Consider the following 22883-nt stretch of genomic DNA (forward strand, 5'->3'; position numbering starts at 1 on the left):
ACCATAACTAATAATAATGACATAAAGTAAAATTATAATAGTAACAGCTATTATATAAGAAACATTTAAATTGATGTACTGGCATTAACAGTTTGGAACAGCTAGCTAATATTTCAATTAACACATTTTTCAGGCTCATTAAATACATATGTACATATGTATACATACATATATATATATATATATATATATATATATATATATATATATATATATATATATACACACACACACACAGACACGCACTATTTCATCTGTGTATATATATGTGTATTTTTTGCTGACAGAGGTTATATGTATATATATGTATCCGTATTTTGCTTATATTTCTATATTTCTATATTTTCATATTTTTATATATTTTTTTTATATTTTAACTTAAATGTAACTTATTCTATTTTTATTATTTTATTTTATTTTTCTTTTGCACTTTTGCACTTTACTTCATTAAGTTAAGGTTTAGTTAAGTTTAAATGTAGATCTTTATTGTATAGCTTGATGTGGGCAGACTGTCATAAAAGCATTTCACTGCAAGTTATACTGTGTATGACTATGTATGTGACAAATAAAATTTGATTTGATTTGAAATAGACTGTGAAACTGTGCTGAACTGAGACGAAGCTACAGTTATGCTCTGCTGCCACCTGCAGTTTGCTCACCACACTGCAGCTAACAACTGTGGAGTTTCCCTCTTTCCCCATTTTTCTAAAATGCCTTAATAACTTTAAAATGGAAAAGGAAAATGCTGGACAGAAGATTGCAGAGGTGGGTAGCAACTTACATACATACATTTACACATACTTATGTGCTCAAGTACAGTCTTAGGTCCCATTTCTTTTACTGTCTATCATTCTATCATGGGCAGCCTTCACCCTCTCTGCTCCCCGGGCGCTGGAGTTGGCTGCTCACCGCTCAGGGTGTGTGTGTGTGTGTGTTCACTACCACAGATGGGTAAAATGCGGAGCACACATTTCGTTACATACAGTAACAAATACGTGCACCTTTCCCTTTACCTTTCCCTTTTATTCTGTTCTGTTGACAACAGGACTAGCACTACACCGCTCATTTTACACCAAAACAGCAAAAGAGAAAATGCTGATAGACGCCAGGTATGTCAGTAAGTGTAGTCAACACGATCACGAGTTATTAAAAACAATACGTTTACTGTGTGAATCAGATTTTCGGCCGCTATGCCCACCTCACTGTGGATATGCGCCTGGACTGGCGAGCATTCTGCGTGTGCCTCTGTCTGAACAGAGCCGGAGAAGCTCGGTTGCCATGGCTACTCTTCAAAACAGCCAGGGGACGCTTGCTAGCAGGCTAGCCGTCATCTCTGCTTTGGTAAGAACATTTAGCTATCGATATTCAGTGCAGTTAGCTAGCTACAGTACTAAATTACAGCTATTGTTAGAGCAGGAACACTGCATTAAGCCCTCTTTTAAATAACCAGAGAAGGGGAATGAGTAGGTAAACATGTTTGCTAGCTAGCACTAAGTAGCTCGGGGACTAAATTAGCTAGCTAGTTAATTAGCTGCTAGTGTAAAGATGTAAACTTACATAATAACTTGGCTAATTCAAATGAATTCATGATGGCAAATGATTGTTTTTACTTTATTTTACTTTAAAAGGTCTGAAGACATCAGCCTGCTTTTTTAAAAACAAAAATGTGTACCTTATCTAGCTAGCAGTAGCTAAAAATATCAAATCCCAGTTTAGAATCTTCAAAACAAGATGCAGTCCTTTAATATGTATGGAGATGAGTTGTCAGAGATGTCCATTTCTCATGACCTGCAATATTTTGTATCCTGTAGCACTCTCTAAAAGCCTTCTTCCTCCCATGACGTCTCATATTCATGAAGGACCTGGCCAGCCTTTTGTCGACAGCTTGATAGAGAATGAGGCTGAGAATGGATTTTTGCTGTCCAAGCCAACCTGCTTTATCATCTTTGGGAAACCAGTAAGTTGTTAGATTTCAAGCACAAATCAAATCTTATATTAAACATATACACACATTATATACACACTCTACATACTTTCTGTGTAGCTACAGTATTGCACTGTTTAAAATGAACAGGTTTGATAAATAGAATCTGAAATGTTTACGTTACTGTTTACATATAGACTGGGCTGGATAAGGTGTGAATTCAGGTGAAGTGTGAGTGAGGAGAGGTTTTTGTGGGTGCAGTGTGACTGAGCATAGGAGAATAGTTTCAGTAAGTAAGTACCAGTGTTGCCAACTCCTCATAAAGGAAAAGTAGCTTTTGGCTGTCCTAAAACTCGCTAGAAGTTGCCAAATGATGTCATCGCCTAATGTGCATGTGTTTGAAGCTGTAGAATAAAGGAATAATGTAGGGGAAAACACCCTTAATATGTTGGCACTACACCTACAGTGAGTCCAAGAAGTATTTGATCCCTTGCTGATTTTCTTTGTTTGCCCACTAATAAAGACACTATCCTTCTGCACTTTTAATGGTAGATATATTCTAACATGGAGAGACAGAATATCAAGACAAAAATCCAGAATATAATTTTAAAGAATATATTTTAATTAATTTGTATTTCAATAAGGAAAATAAGTATTTGATCCCTCTTGCCAAACACACTCAATACTTAGTGGCAAAGCCTTTGTTTGCAAGCACAGCGGTGAGACGTTTGTTGTAGTTAACCACAAGTTTAGCACACACACCAGGGGGAATTTTGGCCCACTCTTCTTTGCAGATCCTCTCTAAATCATGAAGGTTGGTGGGCTGTCGCTTGGCAACTCTGACCTTCAGCTCCCTCCATAGATTTTCGATCGGATTGAGGTCTGGCGACTGGCTGGGCCACTCCATGACCTTAATGTGATTTTTCTTGAGCCAATCCTTTGTTGCCTTTGCTGTATGTTTAGGGTCGTTATCATGTTGGAAGACCCAACCACGGCCCATTTTCAGATCCCTGGCAGAGGGGAGGAGGTTGTCCCTCAGGATTGTGCGGTACATGGCTCCATCCATCTTCCCAGTGATGCGGTGAAGTAGCCCTGTACCCTTGGCAGAGAAACACCCCCAAAACATTATGCTTCCACCTCCATGCTTGACGGTGGGCACAGTGTTCTTGGGGTCATAGGCAGCATTTTTCTTCCTCCACACATGGCGGGTGGAGTTGAGGCCAAAAAGTTCAATTTTGGTCTCGTCTGACCACAAAACCTTCTCCCAATAACTTGGTTCATCTTTCAAATGATCATTGGCATACTTGAGGCGCGCCTCCACATGTGCTCTCTTCAGCAGGGGTACCTTTCGGGCACTGCAGGATGTGAATCCATTGTTGCGCAAAGTGTTGCCAATTGTTTCCTTGCAAACTGTGGTCCCAGCTGCCTTCAGGTCATTTGCTAACTCCTGCCGAGTGGTTGCAGGACGATTTCTGACTGTTCTCAGCATCATTGCCACCCCACGAGGCGAAATCTTCTTTGGAGCACCGGGCCGAGGTCTGTTGATTGTCATGTTATACTCTTTAAACTTTCTGATAATTGCACCAATAGTTGTTACTTTCACATCCAACACCTTACTAATCTTTTTGTAGCCCATTCCAGCTTTGTGAAGGTCAACAATTCTGACTCTGAGGTCCTGTGACAGCTCTTTGGTTTTACCCATGTTGGAGACTTGAAATCTGTGTGATCTGTCTGATTCTGTGGACAGGTGTTTTTCACACAAGTGATTAGTGAGAACAGGTGGCTTCAGGTCAGGTAACAAGTTGATTGGGAGTGTCTAACTGGTCTGTAAAAGCCAGAACTGCTAATGAATACTAAGGGATCAAATACTTATTTCACTCCATGAAATACAAATCAATTAATATATATTCCTTAGATTTATTTTCTGGATTTTCTTTTTAATATTCTGTCTCTCCATGTAAGAATACATCTACCATTAAAAGTATAGAATGATCATGTCTTTATTAGTGGGCCAACGAAGAAAATCAGCAAGGGATCAAATACTTCTTGGACTCACTGTACATATTATTAATGAATTTCTGTTGTTTTTTTTGTTTGCCTTTGAAATAGACTTTCACTTCCCAAAACAACAATTTTTACGTAACTTACATAACTCAAATTTACTCAAAAGGCTGTTATGTGTGGTGAAACTGCTACTCTACGTTCAACCCTCCTTCTTTATCTGGGCTTGGGACCAGCAAAGTGACTTTAAAAGAGACACTTTGGCAGAGTTGCTTACTTCTTACTCTGAAGATGCATTTATATTCACATCCCACTCAGTAAATAGGGGGCGGGGTCAGTGTCGGCTTTGGGCATGAGCAGTTCATTTCCAGTGTGGGTCTGCTCTGCACTGTGAGTGTTATGGGGGACGGGGTTCACGACAGCACCTGCTACTGAGGACAGTAATTGAAGAACATGTGTGTTCATCTCAGAGTCTCCAAAAGTTCCAATAACACCAGAAAAAGTTGACTGTGGGCTGGTACACTGCACTACTGGCTGTTTAATTTGCAGCCTAATTGCTTGGGGGTAGAAACCAGAAACCACCTGTTTCTGAACCAGCTGGTTCTGGTCTTCATGCTTCTATACCTCCTGCCACTGGGCAGCTGTGAGAACAGACAATTGCTTGGATGAGTGAAGTCCCTAAAAATGTGCAGCTTAATCTACAGTGGAAATCATGTTCTGCTACAGACCCTATAGATGCCCTTTGTAATTATGCAATTACTGACTGTATCCCACACTTACTGGTCACTTTTTTAGACACACCTACTTGGTGTGTATATCATGTAGATGTCCGCTTTTCAGTAGTGGAAATAGTGAGACGGTACGTGTACGAGAATGTGGATACTTTGTTAAAGTTCTACCCAAGCAAAAGTGGGAGAAGGGAGCTGAGGTAGACTCGAGCAAAAGCTCAAACATCAAGCATTTAAATGGAATCAATTGTATAGGCAGTAGTGGCATTAGTGCATTAGTGCGACTTTGAGCAGTTGCATTTTACACTGATTAACTGAATTGGAGGCTGAAAGCATTCTGAACGTCCATATATACATGTAATTCATAATAAAATGTGTTAACCTTTATTACCTTAAATTTGAATGTAGTTTTGTTTCACTTTTGTTCATTGTTAGTATTGATTTGTTCATTGTCTGCAACTTTTAATCTGTAAATGTGTGTAAAGTGGCATCAGAAAGATCATAAAAATCCAGTATTTTTGGTCTTTTGTAGGGTGTTGGCAAGTCTACCCTTGCCAGACAATTAGCCCAAACATGGAGATGTGTCCTCATTGACGGTAATGCTTTGTACTGCTCGTTTGATTCAGTCAATATATTCTGTGGAGCTTCCTGTTTTGACTCTTCCTCTAATGTTTTTGACTCTTTTTTTGTCTTTAGACACAGAGTTGCTCAGCAGTCATATTCATGATGGTACAGAGCAGGGCAAAGAGGTGTGTGTCTGTTTGCTTGTTTCTGCTCACACACTATTTGGATAGGACACATTAGATGATTTGTATACATGGAGCCTTAAGTTCCTTTAACTTACTTTGAAGCAAATATCTATTAAATTCACTCCCCTATCCGTAACTGAAACTTTAGCCTCAAGCCTTTATCCTAAACCTACACCTAGCCCTGGTCCCAATTCTAACCATAATCTTACCAACATCTGGAATCAATAGAAGTTGGTCAAATAATGCTTTGGCAACAATTTGTTAATAATCTATTAGAATAAAGTGTACTATTCAAATAAAGTGAGACCCAACTGCTTTATATAGCTGTGCTCAAATTCTTTGGAGGTTACATTCTACATTCGTACACTCTGTACCATGTCTGATGTGATGTTCGGTTTGTAGCTCTCAGCTATCCTGGCTCAAGGAAAAAGTATTCCAGAGGAGAAGGTGGTTACACTAATTCTTGATAACCTCAAGTCGCCAGAAGTGGAAAACTATGGTAAGGATGACCTTTGATCATCTGTAAAAGACTAAGACTAAAGCATAGATTTCTTTCTGACTGAGGAGCATAAAGTGCTTTTATTGGTTGTGGTAAAGATTTAAAACACTAGTTTATAACTGCATAGCTCTTAGGAAGCCTTATTAAACATGTGGAGGGCTCTCCTGCTGTTTTGATATTGAATGGGTTGAATCTTTAACTGTGTCTGTCATGGTTGCCCAGGCTACGTTCTCTCATGCCTGCCATCAATGTCTGAGGAATATCTGAAGATTCCTGAGCAAATGGACTTGATTAAAGACTTAAAAATGTCACCAGACATAATTATCAACATCAAGGTAACCTTCTTCTCTTTTCCAATTATGATATTCTACAGCTCTGTTTCAGTGAAAGAGTGTAAGGAATGGACCAAAAGATCTTTAGTGGTCCAAAGTCGTCCCCAATACAGTTCACTCATTAAGGGCAGTGCACTTACTACTCTTTATTTACTCTCTATTTATAATCTTTGGTTGTAGTGTGCGGACAGGGATCTGCTTAACCGGCTGGTGGGTCTGCGGCAGCACCCAGAGACAGGCCGTGTGTTTCTGAGGGAGCAGTGGGAGCCTGTGAAAAAGAAGACACCCGAGAAGAACAGTGACACTGAGGAGGAAGATGAGAAAGAAGATGAGGATGAGGAAGAGCAGGTCGAGGAGGGGGAAGAAGAGGTATAACCTCTGTCAAGAGAAATTAAGGAATGCTGCTTGATTGTATGTTTTAGCTGGAGGAGTATGTGACATATAATTGGAATACATTTAAATGAGAAAATATTAGCAATGTATATAATGGAGGTGTCATATGTGTGAAAGGAGGAGGAGCAAGAACTGCAGAAGGACATGATCAGTCAATTGGTAAGAGTAAAGGAAAATTTTCCAGAGGAGGCCTATCGAAGGATTTTGTTCTACAAAGACACCATACTCAGGTCTTTAGAGGTGAGGAACCTTGGTTGTGCATGTTGCAGTATTCATAGACATGTAAACTCACACCTAATAAAACATGGATGTATGTTTATTTAATATATATATATATATCAGGTTGGATGGGGAGCGTCAGTACACAGCCTTTTTTAGCTCCTTCCACAGACGTCCAAATGGATTCATGTCTGGGCTCTGACTGGGCCACTCAAGGACATTCACACACTTTCTCTGAAGCCACTCCTTTGAAGTCATCTCTCTGGCCAAGGCCCAAGTTTTAGGCTAGGCTAGGATCATGGCTAGGATCATGGCTAGGCTCATGTCAATGATGATTGACACTGTGGTGTTTGGGACCTGTACCTGCATTCTTCTTCGAATCTAGTTGTAGAAACTCAAGCAGTATCACTGAGAAAAAAAACACCTCAGCCCATTTTTGGGTGCCATTTCAAAGGGTGAACACACTACACATTAGCACTATCTATTGTAGAATAAGTCTGTAACGACTTTCTGGCTTGACTGTATAATAGATTGGAATAAATATTAACAAACATAAATCCAGTTTTAGTACAGTTAGTGATATGTAGGGTGGATGAACACTCTAAGAAACACACAGATAGAAGAGCACAGGGCGGGTTTCTGATTCTCTGTAAACCTCAGTCATTGTATGAATTTATTCAGTTCCACCAGAAGCTCCCCTGATTTACCTTAACAATGGACTGGTTAGGACTGGTATGTAACATCCTTTAGAAGAGCAAAACACTGTACAGTACTGTACTATATGACTATATGACTACTATATGATCTTTGTAGGACTACATGGCAGATCATGACCCCCAGTACCTATTTGAATTGGATGGAAACAAGGACTCTGATGAGCTTTTCGGGGTAAGTAACCTCTGTTACATTTTAACTTGGAATCACTCTGAAATACATCTTGTAGAGCACAAATATTGTGAGCGTGATTTCCTTTAAGGCTCTTTTTTTTTAATCAAAAAATGTTTGAAAGGTATTCTGCTGTAACTTAGTGTCCTTTTGGCTTGTGTGTATGTAGTCTGTAATAGCTCGCCTGGAGACCATGGCTGTGAGGAGATCTGCCGTACCTGTGCGCTTGCTAGATGAGGAGGAGGCACCCGAGGAGATGGACACAGTCAGATATAAAGCTATCTTTTTTCCCCCTTATTCTGAACAACACTGGCCACTGTTGGATGTGTTTTACCTGCATATTCCCTGTCTTACTCATTGCAGGAGGAGCTGTTGCGCTTGCTGTCCTCCTGCAAGACTGTAGTGCCAGGATTTCGCTGGCGTAGGAGCCGGTGGTCCAGTACTTGCCCTGTTGCCCTCAAAGAGGGAAAGATCATCAAAGGCAAACCTGAATATTCTGTTGGGTCAGTGCAGACGGATTCAACTAACTTGATAAATATATATTTAACATAATGAACGTATGTAAAAATAAAAAAAATGAGGCTAATAAGGTTAGTGAATAATGAACACTAGTGGCCATACAATAAACAAAATATCCTTCAATATACTATACATTAGTATACTAAATACACTAGCTGATGTGCTTCTGGCCACTGTAAAACATATTACCATCTAGTACAATTGGCCAAGTTATGCCACATGGCCAAAAAACTGTAGTAATAGCCATGCTGAAGCCATTCTGCCCATATATTTATATGTGATGTTTTTGCTGTCTTTGTGTACTAGCTTCCTAGACAAGATCTATGTCCTGTCCTCTCAAGAGGCTTTGCAGAAGTTCATGGCAAATCCAAGAAGATACTTGCTCCCACCAATGCCACACCCACCCTGCAGAATGGCTGTGATTGGGCCTCCATGCTCAGGAAAGACCACTCTGTGCACGCTATTGGCTGAGCACTATGGGGCAGTGCTGATAGATTTGGAGAAATTAATGGAGCCAGTTTTGATCGAGATGAGGCAGGAAATGCTGGAGAAAGCACATCAGGATGCGGTTTTTGTGGCGCTGGAGAAGGTCAAGCATCAGATGGAGCTGGAAGCTACCCATGGCCCCGGTGAGAACTAGTTAAACAGAAGGATTAAAGAATTAATACAGGCCACAGTGAAAAAATACTGCACTATAAATACTGCAATAATTGTGCTCTGCAGGCTTAGTAAACTGGGGCTTTTCTCTGTAGGTGGTGCGGATGCCATTGTCAGTGAGGATAGAGAGTCTGAAGAAGCTGACTCTGGTAAGTGCATCATTAAAATGCTTAGATATTTTTGTCTGCTAAATGTTGATTGATCTCCCTGACCTGTTTTCCTTCTTTTCTGTGCACAGAAGCAGCTCCATTACCAACCACAATAAAAAATAGGAAGGGTAAGGTATTAATTATTATTATTATTATTATTATTATTAAGAAAAAGAAGAAGCATATAAAATTGGTAAAAACTAGCAGATAATAATTTTCTTTAGAATTTCATTTTAAATGAAAAACAAGCTGTTGACTTGTTTAAACTTTTAAATAAATAAAACATTTATTTTAGGTGTAATGAACATTCCTAAACTCTGTATATTGTTTTGTAAAAGCGGTATAACATTTCTGAAAACATTTCTGAAGAAATGAAACAAACTGCCTTAAAAAAGGGTAGAAATCTTTTATTCTGCTGATGTGGACATATGGCAAAAAGATTTAAATCCTGAAAATTATCAATACAGCTTTCCTTTTTTATTTTAGGACATTTTAGAACACCTTTACCTCATTTTGAACTGTATTTAATACAATAATGGGAAATAAAATATAGATTAATTTTTACAGTAAATATTGTATTACACCTGTATAATTAGCCAATTTGTCTACATGAGCTAACTCTACACAGCTAGCTGATTCATCTTCATACAGAATTCAGTAGTGTTTACTAATAACTCATGACTTTGGTTGTCATCCATGACATAAGAAACACGTTTCTGTTGTGGTTATTTGTCACTGTAGAACAGGAGGTAACTGAAGATCACCCCCAGGTCCGTGCTCTGGTAGAAGAGGCCATGAAACAGGCAGAGCAGGCTTCTGTAGAACCCACAGAGGACATGTGTGCGGAACTCCTGCTAAAGAGAATTACAGAGGTATGCCCCTATTTAAAGTGAACAAAGCAGATGTTCTTGATGAACCAATATGCATACAATGTCTTTCAAATGTTTGGGGACACTCTACTTTAGCTTTCAAAAATGTCCATGAAAGTGTTTTCTCAGGTGTGATGCTGACTTTTCTAAAATAATAAATATAAATAATTGTTGTACAGACAGTTTCCAAACTATTTTCAGAAGCACGTATTGTTGAAAATCTTTTGACGTGAAGGTGGTTTAAAAAGCTTTTAACCATTTTAAAATGTTTTAAATGCTGACAGGAGGAGGAATTAGTATGCTATGACTTTTATGACTTTATTTGATTTGTTTTCCATGTTTTGTGAAATATATTTAATTTAGACAAATTGTACCTGTAATAAGTTGTTTTAATCAGCAAAGAAAACATTTTCAGTTTACAAGGATAGACGTCCCCAAACCTTCTACATTTGGGTGTAATCTGTCTATTGGCTGTGTTAGATTGAAGCAGAAAACGTAAACGCCGAGTTTAAAAGAGGATGGGTGCTGGACAACTTCCCCTCCACCAGAGAGCAGCTGGCAGCCATGCAGGAGCTGCAGCCTGGACTCATGCCTGATGTGTTGTTCTGTCTGAGAGACAGTGATGGAGATGGTAAGACAAAAAAGATTCAAATACATGCACAAATCACGTTATGCACGTTCTTTTACACTGTGTGACTTCTTTATTGGTCTATAGATCTTAAGATTATGTGTTTATTCACTGGTTGTCACTTGGGACCCAAATCTTAAAGACTCTAAATCTTTGGCTTAGAATTAAACTTAAGTGATACTAGCCAGCATGGGCAGCAGTTCCAAAAAATGTAGTTGGATGGCTTCATGTGACTTACAGTAAACACATGCCGGCCTTTACTTTCCCAGTACTGCTAGCATTGTGTGATCGGGAGAGTCATAGCTTGTAAGTTGGAAATGGTTAAAACCGAGGAGAGAGAGATTTTCAAAAAATAATAATACTTTAAAAAATGAACTCGAGCGTGGTAGACTTCCAGACATGAAGCAGCATTGTAAAGAATTGTTATTTTTTCGCCCCCCTCAGTCAGGAATTTTTATTTACACTTTTAACCACCCCTAAAAGACTTGCTTTACATATGCATTTCTAGATGAGCTAAGAGGTACAAAACCTACAGGACTACATGAATATGTAGTGCAGTTAGAAGTGTTTTGAGCTTGGAGCTGCAATGAGACACAATATATATATATATATATATATATATATATATATAAGATAAGATAAGATAATCCTTTATTAGTCCCACAGTGGGGAAATCCTCAGTGTCACAGCAGAAAAGGGATAGCAAGACACTCAGATGCAAAAACGTAGATACATTACCAATATATACACAATGTAAATAATAGAAGTAAAACGCAATAACAATATTATTTACAGATTATTTACAGGTAATTGCAAATGACTCTTAATTGCACATGTGGGGAGGGATCTCTGAGGGATCTCTGTTCCCTGAACATGTGCGTGTAGTTTAAGTGTATGTGTATGTGGTCAGCTGGGAGCAGTGCTGGTTGTGAAGTTTGATGGCAGCAGGAAGGAAGGACCTGCGATACTGCTCCTTCAAACACTTGGGGTGAAGCAGCCTGTCACTAAAGGAGCTGCCCAGTGTTGCCAGAGTCTCATGCATGGGGTGTTCTTCAGCATGGATGCCAGCTTGGCTGTCATCCTCCTGTCTCCCACCACCTGCACTGGGTCTAAGAAGCACCCCAGGACAGAGCCGGCCCTCTTTATGAGTTTATTCAGTCTGCTGTCGAGATGCTACTGCCCCAGCAGACCACTCCATAAAAGATGGCAGATGCCACCACTGTGTCGAAGAAAGTCCTCAGGAGTGCTCTCAGTGTTGACTGACCAGTCCAGTTTTTTGTTCAGATGAACACCCAGGTATTTATAAGAGAGTCCACACTCTCGATGTCCATACCTTGGATGTTCACTGATGGAGGGGGGTGTCTGCACCTGCGGAAATCCACCACCAGTTCTTTGGTCTTTCCCGCGTTTATCTGAAGGTGGTTCTGCAGACACCAGTCCACAAAGTCCTGGATAAGTTCTCTGTACTCGCTGTCCTCCTCATTATTTATGAGGCCGATGATCGAGTCATCAGAGAACTTCTGGAGGTGACAAGTCGGTGAGCTGTACATGAAGTCAGCAGTGTACAGGGTGAAGAGGAACGGTGCCAAGACCGTTCCTTGAGGGGCCCCTGTGCTGCTGACCACCATATCAGAGTCCTGTGCCCTCACATACTGTGGTCAGTTGATATATATATAATATCTCTATAACAAGTCAGTGGAGCATTACAGTGATTTTTAGGCTGTTTTAATAAGATACAAATGCTACATACATATACAAATACTTTAAGTGTGTGATAAATGTGGTGCGGGTTGGTTGTTCGTTGTCACAGGACAGACAATTCTAAAAAGAATTTACAAGAAGAACAAGGAAGCAGTGGATGCAGCTGTCCTTGCACGATTGCAGGAGGAGCAGACACAGAAATCTGCCGAGAGCCAAAACTCAAAGTGAGTTTGAGTCAAAAAGAGGTGAAGTAGGCAGAACTTTTGCTTCAACCAAAAAGTAGTCTGTGAAATGTTTTGTTTCACTTGCTGTGTTTATGGATTACATTTAGGCAGCAGCTGTGGGATTCAAAAGAGGATGCACAGCCTACCAAGGCTCTTTCCACACTGGAAGTAGTGCCTGAGGAATCTGATGGGACTGGTACTACTAACACTTTTTTGTAACCATGTTGACCATGTGACCATGTGGTTTGTTAATAAAGTGAGTTAGCCATCTTCTACAGAGAACACCCTTCTCCAAATTCTACTGCACAGTTACTGTTTATGTGTTTAACATATGGGAGAAAAAAAATGTGCCATGTCCAGTTAGTCCATGTTATAGTCAGCACATAAATACAGATGGTGCCCTAAAATTGTCAGAACATGCAACATCTAGATTTCTTTCCTGTAAAGGATTTGCTTATGTATTTTCACTTAACAAAACATATGAAGATGGGTGTCCAAAGTTTTGCATACAACTGCAGAAAGTATTTAATGCACATTGGAATTCTGTTATGGGCAAAAGCTCATAAAAAAGTCACTGATAATATCATAGCAAGCACTGGTGTGTCTGATAATGCACACAGTGTATATAATAAATATAAATATTTGTATATATATGTAATAAATATATAATTTGTGTCTATGTGTGTGCAGAGGTGATGTTGCCTGCTGCATGGAAGCAGGGCTATCCTCCTGGGCCAGAGATGAAAGCTTATGAGCTGCAGGTTCGGACGTTCATGCAGGACTGGGGGAGCATGGAGACCTTTGTCGCTTGCAGATATGCTGTACTGGATGCCAACCGAAGTCCTCAGGACCTACTCCATGAAATGGTTGACCAACTGGAGCGTATGTGGTCTCTCTCTCTCTCTCTCTCTAAGCATATTCAGAATCAACATTTACTAGGTGTGAAATGATGCACATTTAATTATTTTCATTTAATTTGAACAGACATGACCACTTCCACACTAATGTGTTACATCTGAAGCCAGCTACCACCTCTTTTCAAACTGCCACCGATGCGGCATTGTGCTGGCCAAAGAGTTAAAAAAGTTAAAGAGTGATTATGGGAGAGAGTGCCATCTACCCAATTGTGCTCTCTTTTGGACTCTGGCCGCTGATGGCAAAGTGGCACTGGCTTTGGATTAAAACTCGCTACCCCTAGGCCATAGTGGTAGCGCATTAGACAACTGTGCCACTCAGGGCTTTGTCTTTGTGTTTCTGCTGATTAGAATTTCTACAAAAAATTCACATACCTCTCTCTCTCTTTCTTTCTTTCCCTCTCTGATTCCTGTCATGCAGAACCATTTAGGTATGTGGCCTGGGAGAGATCTGGTGTGGACCTGGATCAAGAGGAGGAGGATGCACAGGTGTTGGCTGAGCTGGAAAGATATACGGCAGAGGAGCATGAGGCTGAAGAGGCAGAGGTTTAAATCTTTAATGCATACTAAAGGTTCACACATTTAGTAATCTAGTGCTTTGCCTAGGTTCCTTTGACATTTCTAGCTAAATTGTATACATCCCTATGATGCCAACAGGAGGACAGAGGCACAAAAAGATGGCTCGGGGACACTAAGGAGTACTGTCCTGTGGTGCTGAAGGAGAAGGGCTCTCTGGTTCCCTGCATGGATGAATTTACTGCCAAATACAGGGGAAAAGTGTACTACTTATCCAGTGCAGAGGCACGTGACAAGTTCCTTCAGGACCCAGCGCTTTATGCCCCACCCACTAAAATGGTGAAGGTAAGAACTGGAGGGTTCATCCAGTTAGCGGGTTAACGGGTCATCTACTGTAGGTACAGTAGGTTAGCAAAATACCCTCCAGTACTGTTTCAAAACCTAAAAAAGCAACACACAAACTTCCTCCTTAAGGAACTGAATGGGCTAACCCACTGATTCTATGTCTATATATTCAATTAATTCTTTGTAGCATGCTTTGGAGTATACCATTCTAATTAGCAATGCCAATATGGAGATAATCTAGGGTTATACTAGCTTGTATGTGTAATCGGAACATATGTTTCTACAATAGGTACACCTCAGATTCACTGAAATCACTAATTAGAGGAGGGATCTGGATAGTTTTGGACATATAGGGCACATATGCACTATGGTCACTATATTGTTGAAGTAAATGTGCATTATTAATAAAATGTAATTAATTTCTTAGTTTACTTATTTTTTTTTATTCCCTAGCCCCCTGCCCTGCGTATCTTCCATCTGGGAGTACGTGGCTCAGGAAAGACCACCCACGGTCGCTGGCTGGCTCAGCAGCTGGGCCTTTTCCATATCCAGTTTCGGGAGAGGCTCCAGGAGCTGATCCTAGCGAAGACCCAGAGCCGAGTGCCATATGCTGATGAGATGGAACCCAGTGAAGGGCCATCTGAGGAGCTACAGGCTCTGCTGCAGCAACAAGCACAGGGTAGCTCCACAAAATCTTCTACTGAACCAGAAGAGGAGGTGAGCCCAAAAAAAGCACCTTACCGATCACACAGAGATGGGGTCATCAATTCTAGTCCTGGAGGGCACAAATCTATTGATTTTTCTAATGCACCAACTAAGCCTGGTAATTAAATGTTAAATTGAATGAGGTGTATTTGAACAAGGAAATCACTGAACCATAGGTAGGTCAGGTGAAGGGAGGGTGATGTGTTTTTGTGTGTACATTGGTCTGCAGGAAAAGCTACTGCTCACAGATGAAGAAGAAGCCATAAAGTCCTATTTGTCTGATGGAGAGCCGCTGCCACAGGAGATCCTGGAGATGGTTCTGCTGCAACTGTGGAACAAGGAGCCATACAGGTAATTATGCCAGTACACACAAACTACAGACGTACATATTCTGTGTATACAGATCTACAATTTCCCATTTCCACCTTTTTTCGCTCTCAGATCCACTGGATTTATTTTGGAGGGCTTTCCTCAGAATCCAGAGGAGGTGTCCTTTTTGGCAGAGTATCACTTATACCCCGATGTTGTGATGATCATGACGCTAGAAGTGAACGAAGTGGTGAGGCGCCTGCTCCCTTCCCGATTTGCCCACTGGAGGGAGAAACAGAACCAAAAGAAGGAGCAGATACAGCTGCTAAAAGAACTGCGCAGCAAAATCAGGGTGAGACAGTTAAGAGACCATATCACAACTGAACAATTGGAATATGAAAGAGAGAGCTTTGGAGATGGTAATCTGTTACTTTTTTTGCTTGTGTCATTACTTTAGTATTTTTTCCCCTCATCATTCTCACATTAGCATTCTTTTGAACCCTGTCAAGCATGAATCTACGTTTTCCACAGGAGGAGGCCATCACACAAAGAAGAGCTGAACTACTGGCTGAGTTTGCACCTGAAACACCCAAAGTAAGAAATGTTCTCACCGCTAGCATAGGAGCTCTGTGTAACAGAACTTAACGAAGCAATATGACCTTGATGCCCTTTTCCCCTAGGAACCAAAGAAAGATGAGGAGGAGGAGGAGCAGGAGCAGGATTGGGAGCAAGAGCTGGAGGCCACACTGCTGCAGGAGTTTCCTCATGAAGAAGACGAGAATGCGGAGGAAGAAGAGTCAGAGGTCGCTGCAGAGGAGCGGTTAGAGATGGAGATCAGTGAGCGGTTCGACACAGATGATGGCAGTGTCACCAAGATGGGGGTAAGAACATTGGAAAAAGGAAAAGTTGAGCATGACTTTATCAAGATAAAATGTGCTGACAGCTTTTTGCCCCTTCAGTCATTGCCCCTATTGTGTGCATGTTGTAGTGTTTCATTTACAGTAATACAGTGGTGTCCAATCTTATCTGCAGAGGGCTTTTGTGGATGGTGTTACATTTGAGCTACTGCTTTGGAGAATTTGGCCCTTTGTAGATACATTTGGACACCCCTGCTCTAACATGATTTATAGGCATCATTGTTTGTGAGTTGCATTAGGTTTGTTAGAATGGCAAAACATCGGAGAGCTTTAGGGTTTAGACTGTATTTCACAGTAGCAAATTGTACAAGTTAAATTAATTTAAGATGCTTTGAGAGCCATAAGAAAATGTCTGATATTAACCTCAATCGGTTATATTAAGTCATAGGAACAAACCTTAAATTAGCTCACATCTTTCTACCAGGACCTCCTTGCAGACCTCCAGATCCCACGTCTGATGATCAAAGCAGGCCGCAAGCCTCACATTGTGCGCTACCAGCTACTGCAGAAAGTCCAACCTCTGATGGAGAACAGAGAAGCCTTATTTGAGAAGTGTCATATCATCAACTACGCTGTTGCCCGAAAACTCCTACAATTTTCCTACAAGTTCTATAGTGCTTTTGGGTGCTGGGACCCTGTACAGGTTTGTGACACTTTATTCCCTACTCATTTCATCAGATTGTTGAATCTTCACTCAGTGGCCCCTAGCATGTACACTTTAAGTTTAAGTTCTAAAACGTCTGCTGTGGCTGCATGGTATTATCTATGCAGGCTTTTTTACATCACAGGCACATAAACAGGTGAAGTATGATATTATTGCGGCACAAGAAATGCCATCCAGCTGGCCCTCACTACAGCTGCCCAGCTACACAGGCAATAAATCCAGTTAGAATGGTGTAAAATGTGGAGACATTTGTATTGTATGTATGTATTCACCAAAATATAAAACATGACTAATTAGGCACCACTTTGCAGAATTGAAATGAGTATGCGTTGTCAAAAGAAGGATAACACACTCAGTTATACTTATACATCACAAATATGCAAGGGACTTGTTTGGTAAATATATGTTTCTGTAATGGTGCATCCGCTTGCAGCAGTATCGTGCATAATGTATGTGTGCAGTTCTGACTTCCTATTATTTCTTTACAAATGTCTTCTTATATGTTTTACTGTGTAGTATGCAGAGGGAGAACTGATGCAACACATGCAGGGTCCCCTCAATCCCAGCTTCCCTGCCATCTTCCACAGCTTCATTTACTTCTTTGCCTCTAAGGAGACACGCAACACCTTTATGCTGAACCCCATCAAATACCTCCGGCAGCCTAAGCCTAACCCCTCCCTACCCATCAAACTTGCAATTGTTGGTCCACCCAAATCTGGCAAAACCACAAGTCAGTGTCCAACCCTCTGAAATCAAAGCATAAAATAAGGCATGCTATAATATTTGGTACAAAATGTAAGATTTGTAGATCAAGTAAACAATAACTATTCTTTTTGTTTTTGTGCATGTGTGGTGTGTGGAGATAGTTGCAGGCATGTTCACCCGTGAGTATGGTCTGGCACGCCTCTCGATTGGTGACGTGATGCGGATGGTACTTAGTACACAGAGCAGTACGGAGCTGGCCAACCAGATGCTGAAGCACCTGAACCAGGGCCTGACTGTGCCTGATGAACTGGCCATTCAATGCCTGGATGTAGTCCTGATGAACCTGGCCTGCAGCACAAGGGGGTGATGAATCCTTTCACGCTGCAAACTGTTTAACAATGTTATTTAGGATCCAGATATAGAAAAAACAATAACCTTGTGTTAACCAAATTGTCAAATTTGTTTGAATTGGGCTGATTAAATGTTAGCTTTTATGGTGGTATCTTTTTTTTTAAAGTAAATATCATTATATGTATATCTTTCCCCAGGTACGTGTTAGATGGTTTTCCAATGACCAAGAGACAGGCTGATTTGATGGAAGCCCACAGCATTATTCCTGTTCGTGTAATTGAGCTGCAGTTAGACACAGTTGAGGTGCTGAGGAGAGGCCTGGCAGACAAGATGAAATTCAACAGGTTCAAGTCTAATCTTATCTTATAGTGTAAACAAATGAGCAAAGTTTGATCTCTGATAATTATGGTAAAGGCCTTCTGCTCTTCTGTTTGGCAGGCCATATCCAATGCATGACAGCCCTCAGATTCTGAATATCCGGAACTCTTGCTTTAAGCGCGAAGTGCAGGTGCTTCGGCAGCACTTTCAACAGCAGTACCATAATTGGGTCCCTGTTGATGCACATAAAAGCAAGTGGTGGGTATGGAATCGGGTTCTAGATGAAGCCCGGATAAGTATGAAACACATCCACAACTACCTGGAGAAGATTCGCAAAGGTTAGAGCCCTACAGAAAACACATCATATATACTCACATAATGCTCTGCATTCACAAACATACATACAGTTATAAGAATAAATATCATATTGCATAATAAAGGCACTCCGTCACTAATTAGACTTCAAAGAGAACATCAGTGTAGATCCGAAGAGAGAAAAAAATAGGGTGGGGGTTAGAGGACTAAATTGCACCATCAGGTAGCCTAATTGTCTTCATTGCATCATCCATATTTACCTTGTTTTATCTTGGGAACAAGAACAAGGTAGAATTATGGAAGCGTACTATCTGCTTAAGTACATCAATGGCTAAACAGCTGTCATCTACCTGTTTTCTAGAAAAAAGAAACCTCTGGAAGATGAAATACTAAGAGAATTATTAGAGACTTATTGTATTTAAAATTATATTTTCTTATGCAGTCTTATATATCTCTGTCCCCCTGCATAACTATAAAAATAGCCAAGGCAAAAATCAGCTTTATTAGAATAAATCATTAATAAATGTAACAATTTCTAACACTCCCAATACAAACAACAATGGCCTGTCTCTGCACGCTGCCAGCTGCAGCTGTTTTATTTCATTGTGTTCTCGAAGCATGTCAGGGGGCCTTATCCACCTGGAAATGAGCTGTATAGTTGTCATAAAATATCTTTTTAGATGTTTTACTGTATTCATGTATTTACTGTTATATAGTGTTTTACAGCCAAAAATACTTTTTGCATAGTACTAACCAGTACTAACCATCTTTGGTTTGATTCCTTTTTTTGTATTCATTTAGGCCATGCTGCCAGCATAGACCGCCTGTGCATTACTCCTCGTGAGCTCCAGTCTCGACTGGGCGAGTTTGGCCACTATTGCCCTGTCAGCCTGGCTCTCCATCGCCACCTAGTGGATTGCTCCCTTAACACCTCCCTGGAATTGGCTGCAGAGTTCAGGGGCCACTACTACAAAATGGCCTCCAGAGAGTCTCTTGAGGTGGGGAAGAGGGAGGTCTAACTAAGGTCAATGATAAGTGAGCTTTATACAGAGTAGCACACTGTGGCATCACTTGTATCTTCTGTTTTTCATTACAAAAGAGGTTCCTTGAAGCTCCTGAGCAGTTTGTGGCTCCTGGGTGCCCTTATCCATTGCCTCCTCCTCATCTTCTGCCCCGCAAGCTGAGTGCAGGCCAGTTAAAAAGTCGATTCCCTCAACAAGTGGAAATGAAAGGCTATTGCCCAGTGACCTACCTAGATGGCCAGCAGAGGTAGAACAAAAATACGAAGCTCTTTGTATGTGTATGTTACATGATTATGGATTTCTGTTCAATTCTGATACATTCTTACTGTACTGCTTCTTTATCTGAAGGTATGAAGCTCTGGTACGTGGCAGCATGGACTTTGCTGTGGAGTATCGGGAAACAATTTACACCTTGGAAACTGAGGAGAAACAAAGCAAATTTTTAAGGTGAGCAGTTTCCAGCAATACGAAAAGTCCCAGTATCTGTTACTTATACTGTAATCCCAAAAGTGCTGGTTTATTGACTCTTTATATTGTTTGTGTAACTGCTTACAGGTCACCTGAAACTTACTGGGATCAGAAGCTTCCTCATAAACTACCCCCAATGGCAGACCCAATACATCTGACCTCTTTACCACTGTTAGGCTACTTAGAACAGGTACACTGACAATGACAGAGAAAGTACTATGTTTCCACACAGATTTTTATATAGAAAAACTGTAGACAGCTGACTTACAGCAACAAATACAAACACAGCAGCTCACATTGCATACCACCACACTAAATACTCAATAAAAATAGTATATTGTGCTGCTAGAAAATTTCTGGATGCTTGAAATTTTCTGCATACATGTGACCTGGAGTGTGGTGATCTTCACAGCAAGTCCGAAAACTGGATAAAGAAAAATAAAAAACACAAACATTACTGAACATTATTGAGAGTTATGATCCAACATTAAATATCTTGTCAGAAAAAGTTTAGCACCTTAAGCAACAAAAATCTGAAATTTTGGCTCATTCCTCCTTACCAAATTGCTGCCGCATGAACTGCTCTTTTTAGGCCCTTCTACAACATGTCTATTGGGTCAAGAATTGGATGTAGACTTGGTCACTGCAAAATGCTGAATACCTCAGATTTAACCATTTCTTTGTAGATGTACTTGTGTGCTCAGGTTTGTAACCTTGCTTCATGACCCACTTACAGTTACTACTTCAGTTTATAGACAGATACCCTAACATTGTCCAATAGAATTTGCTGGTACAAGCCAGAATTTCTAGGTCCATCAATAATGGCAAGCTGCCCTGGACCTGAAGCAGCAAACCAGCCCCATATGTTTAACGGTTGGGATGAAGAGAGTTGGAATCTAGTGTTTGTTTTTTCACCAAACATTATGCTGTAGACTTGAACTAAAAAATTCTATTTTGGATTCATCAGTCCACTAAACATTCTTCCATTTTTGCTTATAACCTCTGGTCTCAAGAAAAATTCACACAGGCAGTCTAAGTGTGGCTTTCTCCTTGCTATCCTGCTATGCACACCTGAGAGGCTTGTGGGTCCTTAGATGTTACTCTGGCATTCTTTGTGACTGCCTGTGATGTTATTTGCAGTGCCCTTGGAGTGCTTTTTGCTAGATGACCACTCCTTGGGAGAGTAATAGTGGTGCTGTCATCTGGAGGCCAAACTTTTTAGAAATGATTTTGTGACCTTTTCCAAACTGGAGAGCCTCCATAGCTCTTTTATTCAAAAAGTACTCAGGATTCTGTTTGCTGCAGACCAGACTCCGATTTCCATTCAAGGTCCAGATTTGATGACCCTGGCACTAGAGGCTCACATACCTATTCCTGACACAGCTATTAAATGTTGGATAATTTTACTCAGTAAATAAATGTAAAAACTATAGTCTTTACTTTAAGGGGTTAGATTAGATTAGATTTTCAGGTCAGATTTATGCACGAGCATGAGTACAAAGTATGAAGTAAAATTACGAGTACGAAGTACAAAAGTACAAGTACATTTGTGAAAGGTTCCACCATTAGAAGTGAATTCTTTGGTGTGATATGTAATGGACAGACATGTGTGGTTTGGGATGCAGAAAACCAGCACTGTGGAGAGGTGTAGCTAGAGTGGTTTTAAAAGTAGTGATATCTGTTGTTAGCACTTACAGAGAGATAGAGATGTCCAGAAAAGGCTACAGCCTTGCCAAATGAAGAGTATTCAAAGAGCTTCTATTTGGCAGAGACCCCTGATCTCTTGCAAAGTTATGGGGAAGTCAAAGAAGTACACACGTCGAGACAAACATGAAATTACCCTTTTGTGTGTGTTTTTTTTTATCAATAATTCAGATATTTTCCAGGACATGTTTATCAATATGTAAAAATATACATTTTATTGAAAACTTTTTATTGCTTGTAATTTGTGCAAAAATCGTGAAATCGTAGGTAGTGTTTTTGCTTTAGTACTGTGTAATGTTTTACAGCAGTCTATTTTACATAGTATGTCCTTTAAACATTCAAATTAGGGGCTTCACCTCTTATGTATGTGTATTCTCCCTCCAAGGGAGTGGCAAAAGCCATCATCAAAGCCATGACAGAAGTGGGCAACCTAAAGCCGAAGTTCCCCTACATCAGCATGAAGAAATCCGCTATAGTCTACCTGGCCTTCCATCTAAAAGGTACATAACCATCTAGTTTTACATGTGGGACAGAGACTCTTACTTCGCCAAATCTAAGATCATCTGTGATCACCTGTTCTCAGAGAAAGACCCTGCATGTTGAGAGTTTCCACTGTAATAAAAATATGCAATGTTTAATTGAGGCATTCTTCATCTTCCACACAGCATATAACCACAGGAAGCCGGACTACGTTCGTCAGAAGTACAAGAAGAAACTGGCTCAGTTTGAGGACGCCTGCGAGCTCATTACCTATCTGGGTTCTACTATGACCCACAAGTGCCGCCCCCCTTACCAGCCCATAGACTTTGAACAAAAGCTCCACAGATTTCTGGCATTGGAGTCCACCAAAACCACCTCAGGGTTGATATAACCTTCACAACCCTGTCACATTTCACTTAATTCATTTTTGTTAGATTAGAAGTGCAGTATTGAGTCACCTTGAAATATAAGTAAACTCTGGATTCATGGGGATACAGGTAACTATGCACATAGGGGTTTGTAATTTGTTTATATATTAAATATAATAACACTTTCCTGCACACTGTCCTTTTGTTGCATTTGATGACATTCATAAGATTGACTCACTACTTTGCCATGCACTCCTCAAGGAACAAGGACACACAAAGGCACTGGTGAGAAGCATCAACAGTTA

At 40.4% G+C, this 22883-nt stretch overlaps 1 protein-coding gene across 1 annotated transcript; it reads left to right on the plus strand.

Annotated features, from left to right (window-relative positions):
* Positions 1 to 1263: 1263 nt before the first annotated feature.
* Positions 1264 to 22770, plus strand: ak9 (adenylate kinase 9). The gene is made up of 37 exons (XM_072680905.1): positions 1264 to 1341; positions 1812 to 1957; positions 5186 to 5249; positions 5350 to 5402; positions 5805 to 5901; positions 6124 to 6236; positions 6414 to 6602; positions 6744 to 6866; positions 7659 to 7733; positions 7900 to 7995; positions 8094 to 8233; positions 8556 to 8878; positions 9002 to 9055; positions 9145 to 9183; positions 9797 to 9927; positions 10405 to 10555; positions 12363 to 12477; positions 12585 to 12673; positions 13168 to 13359; positions 13813 to 13937; positions 14049 to 14252; positions 14706 to 14969; positions 15187 to 15308; positions 15399 to 15618; positions 15798 to 15860; positions 15947 to 16147; positions 16608 to 16826; positions 17364 to 17577; positions 17714 to 17915; positions 18101 to 18247; positions 18342 to 18559; positions 19338 to 19534; positions 19636 to 19805; positions 19907 to 20005; positions 20114 to 20216; positions 22116 to 22230; positions 22396 to 22770. Exons 2-37 carry the CDS (start codon positions 1838 to 1840, stop codon positions 22599 to 22601), a joined length of 5253 nt encoding a protein of 1750 aa, XP_072537006.1. The 5' UTR covers positions 1264 to 1341; positions 1812 to 1837; the 3' UTR covers positions 22602 to 22770.
* Positions 22771 to 22883: the final 113 nt, after the last annotated feature.

Source organism: Salminus brasiliensis, chromosome 1, assembly GCF_030463535.1.
Source record: "Salminus brasiliensis chromosome 1, fSalBra1.hap2, whole genome shotgun sequence".
NCBI lineage: Eukaryota > Metazoa > Chordata > Actinopteri > Characiformes > Bryconidae > Salminus > Salminus brasiliensis.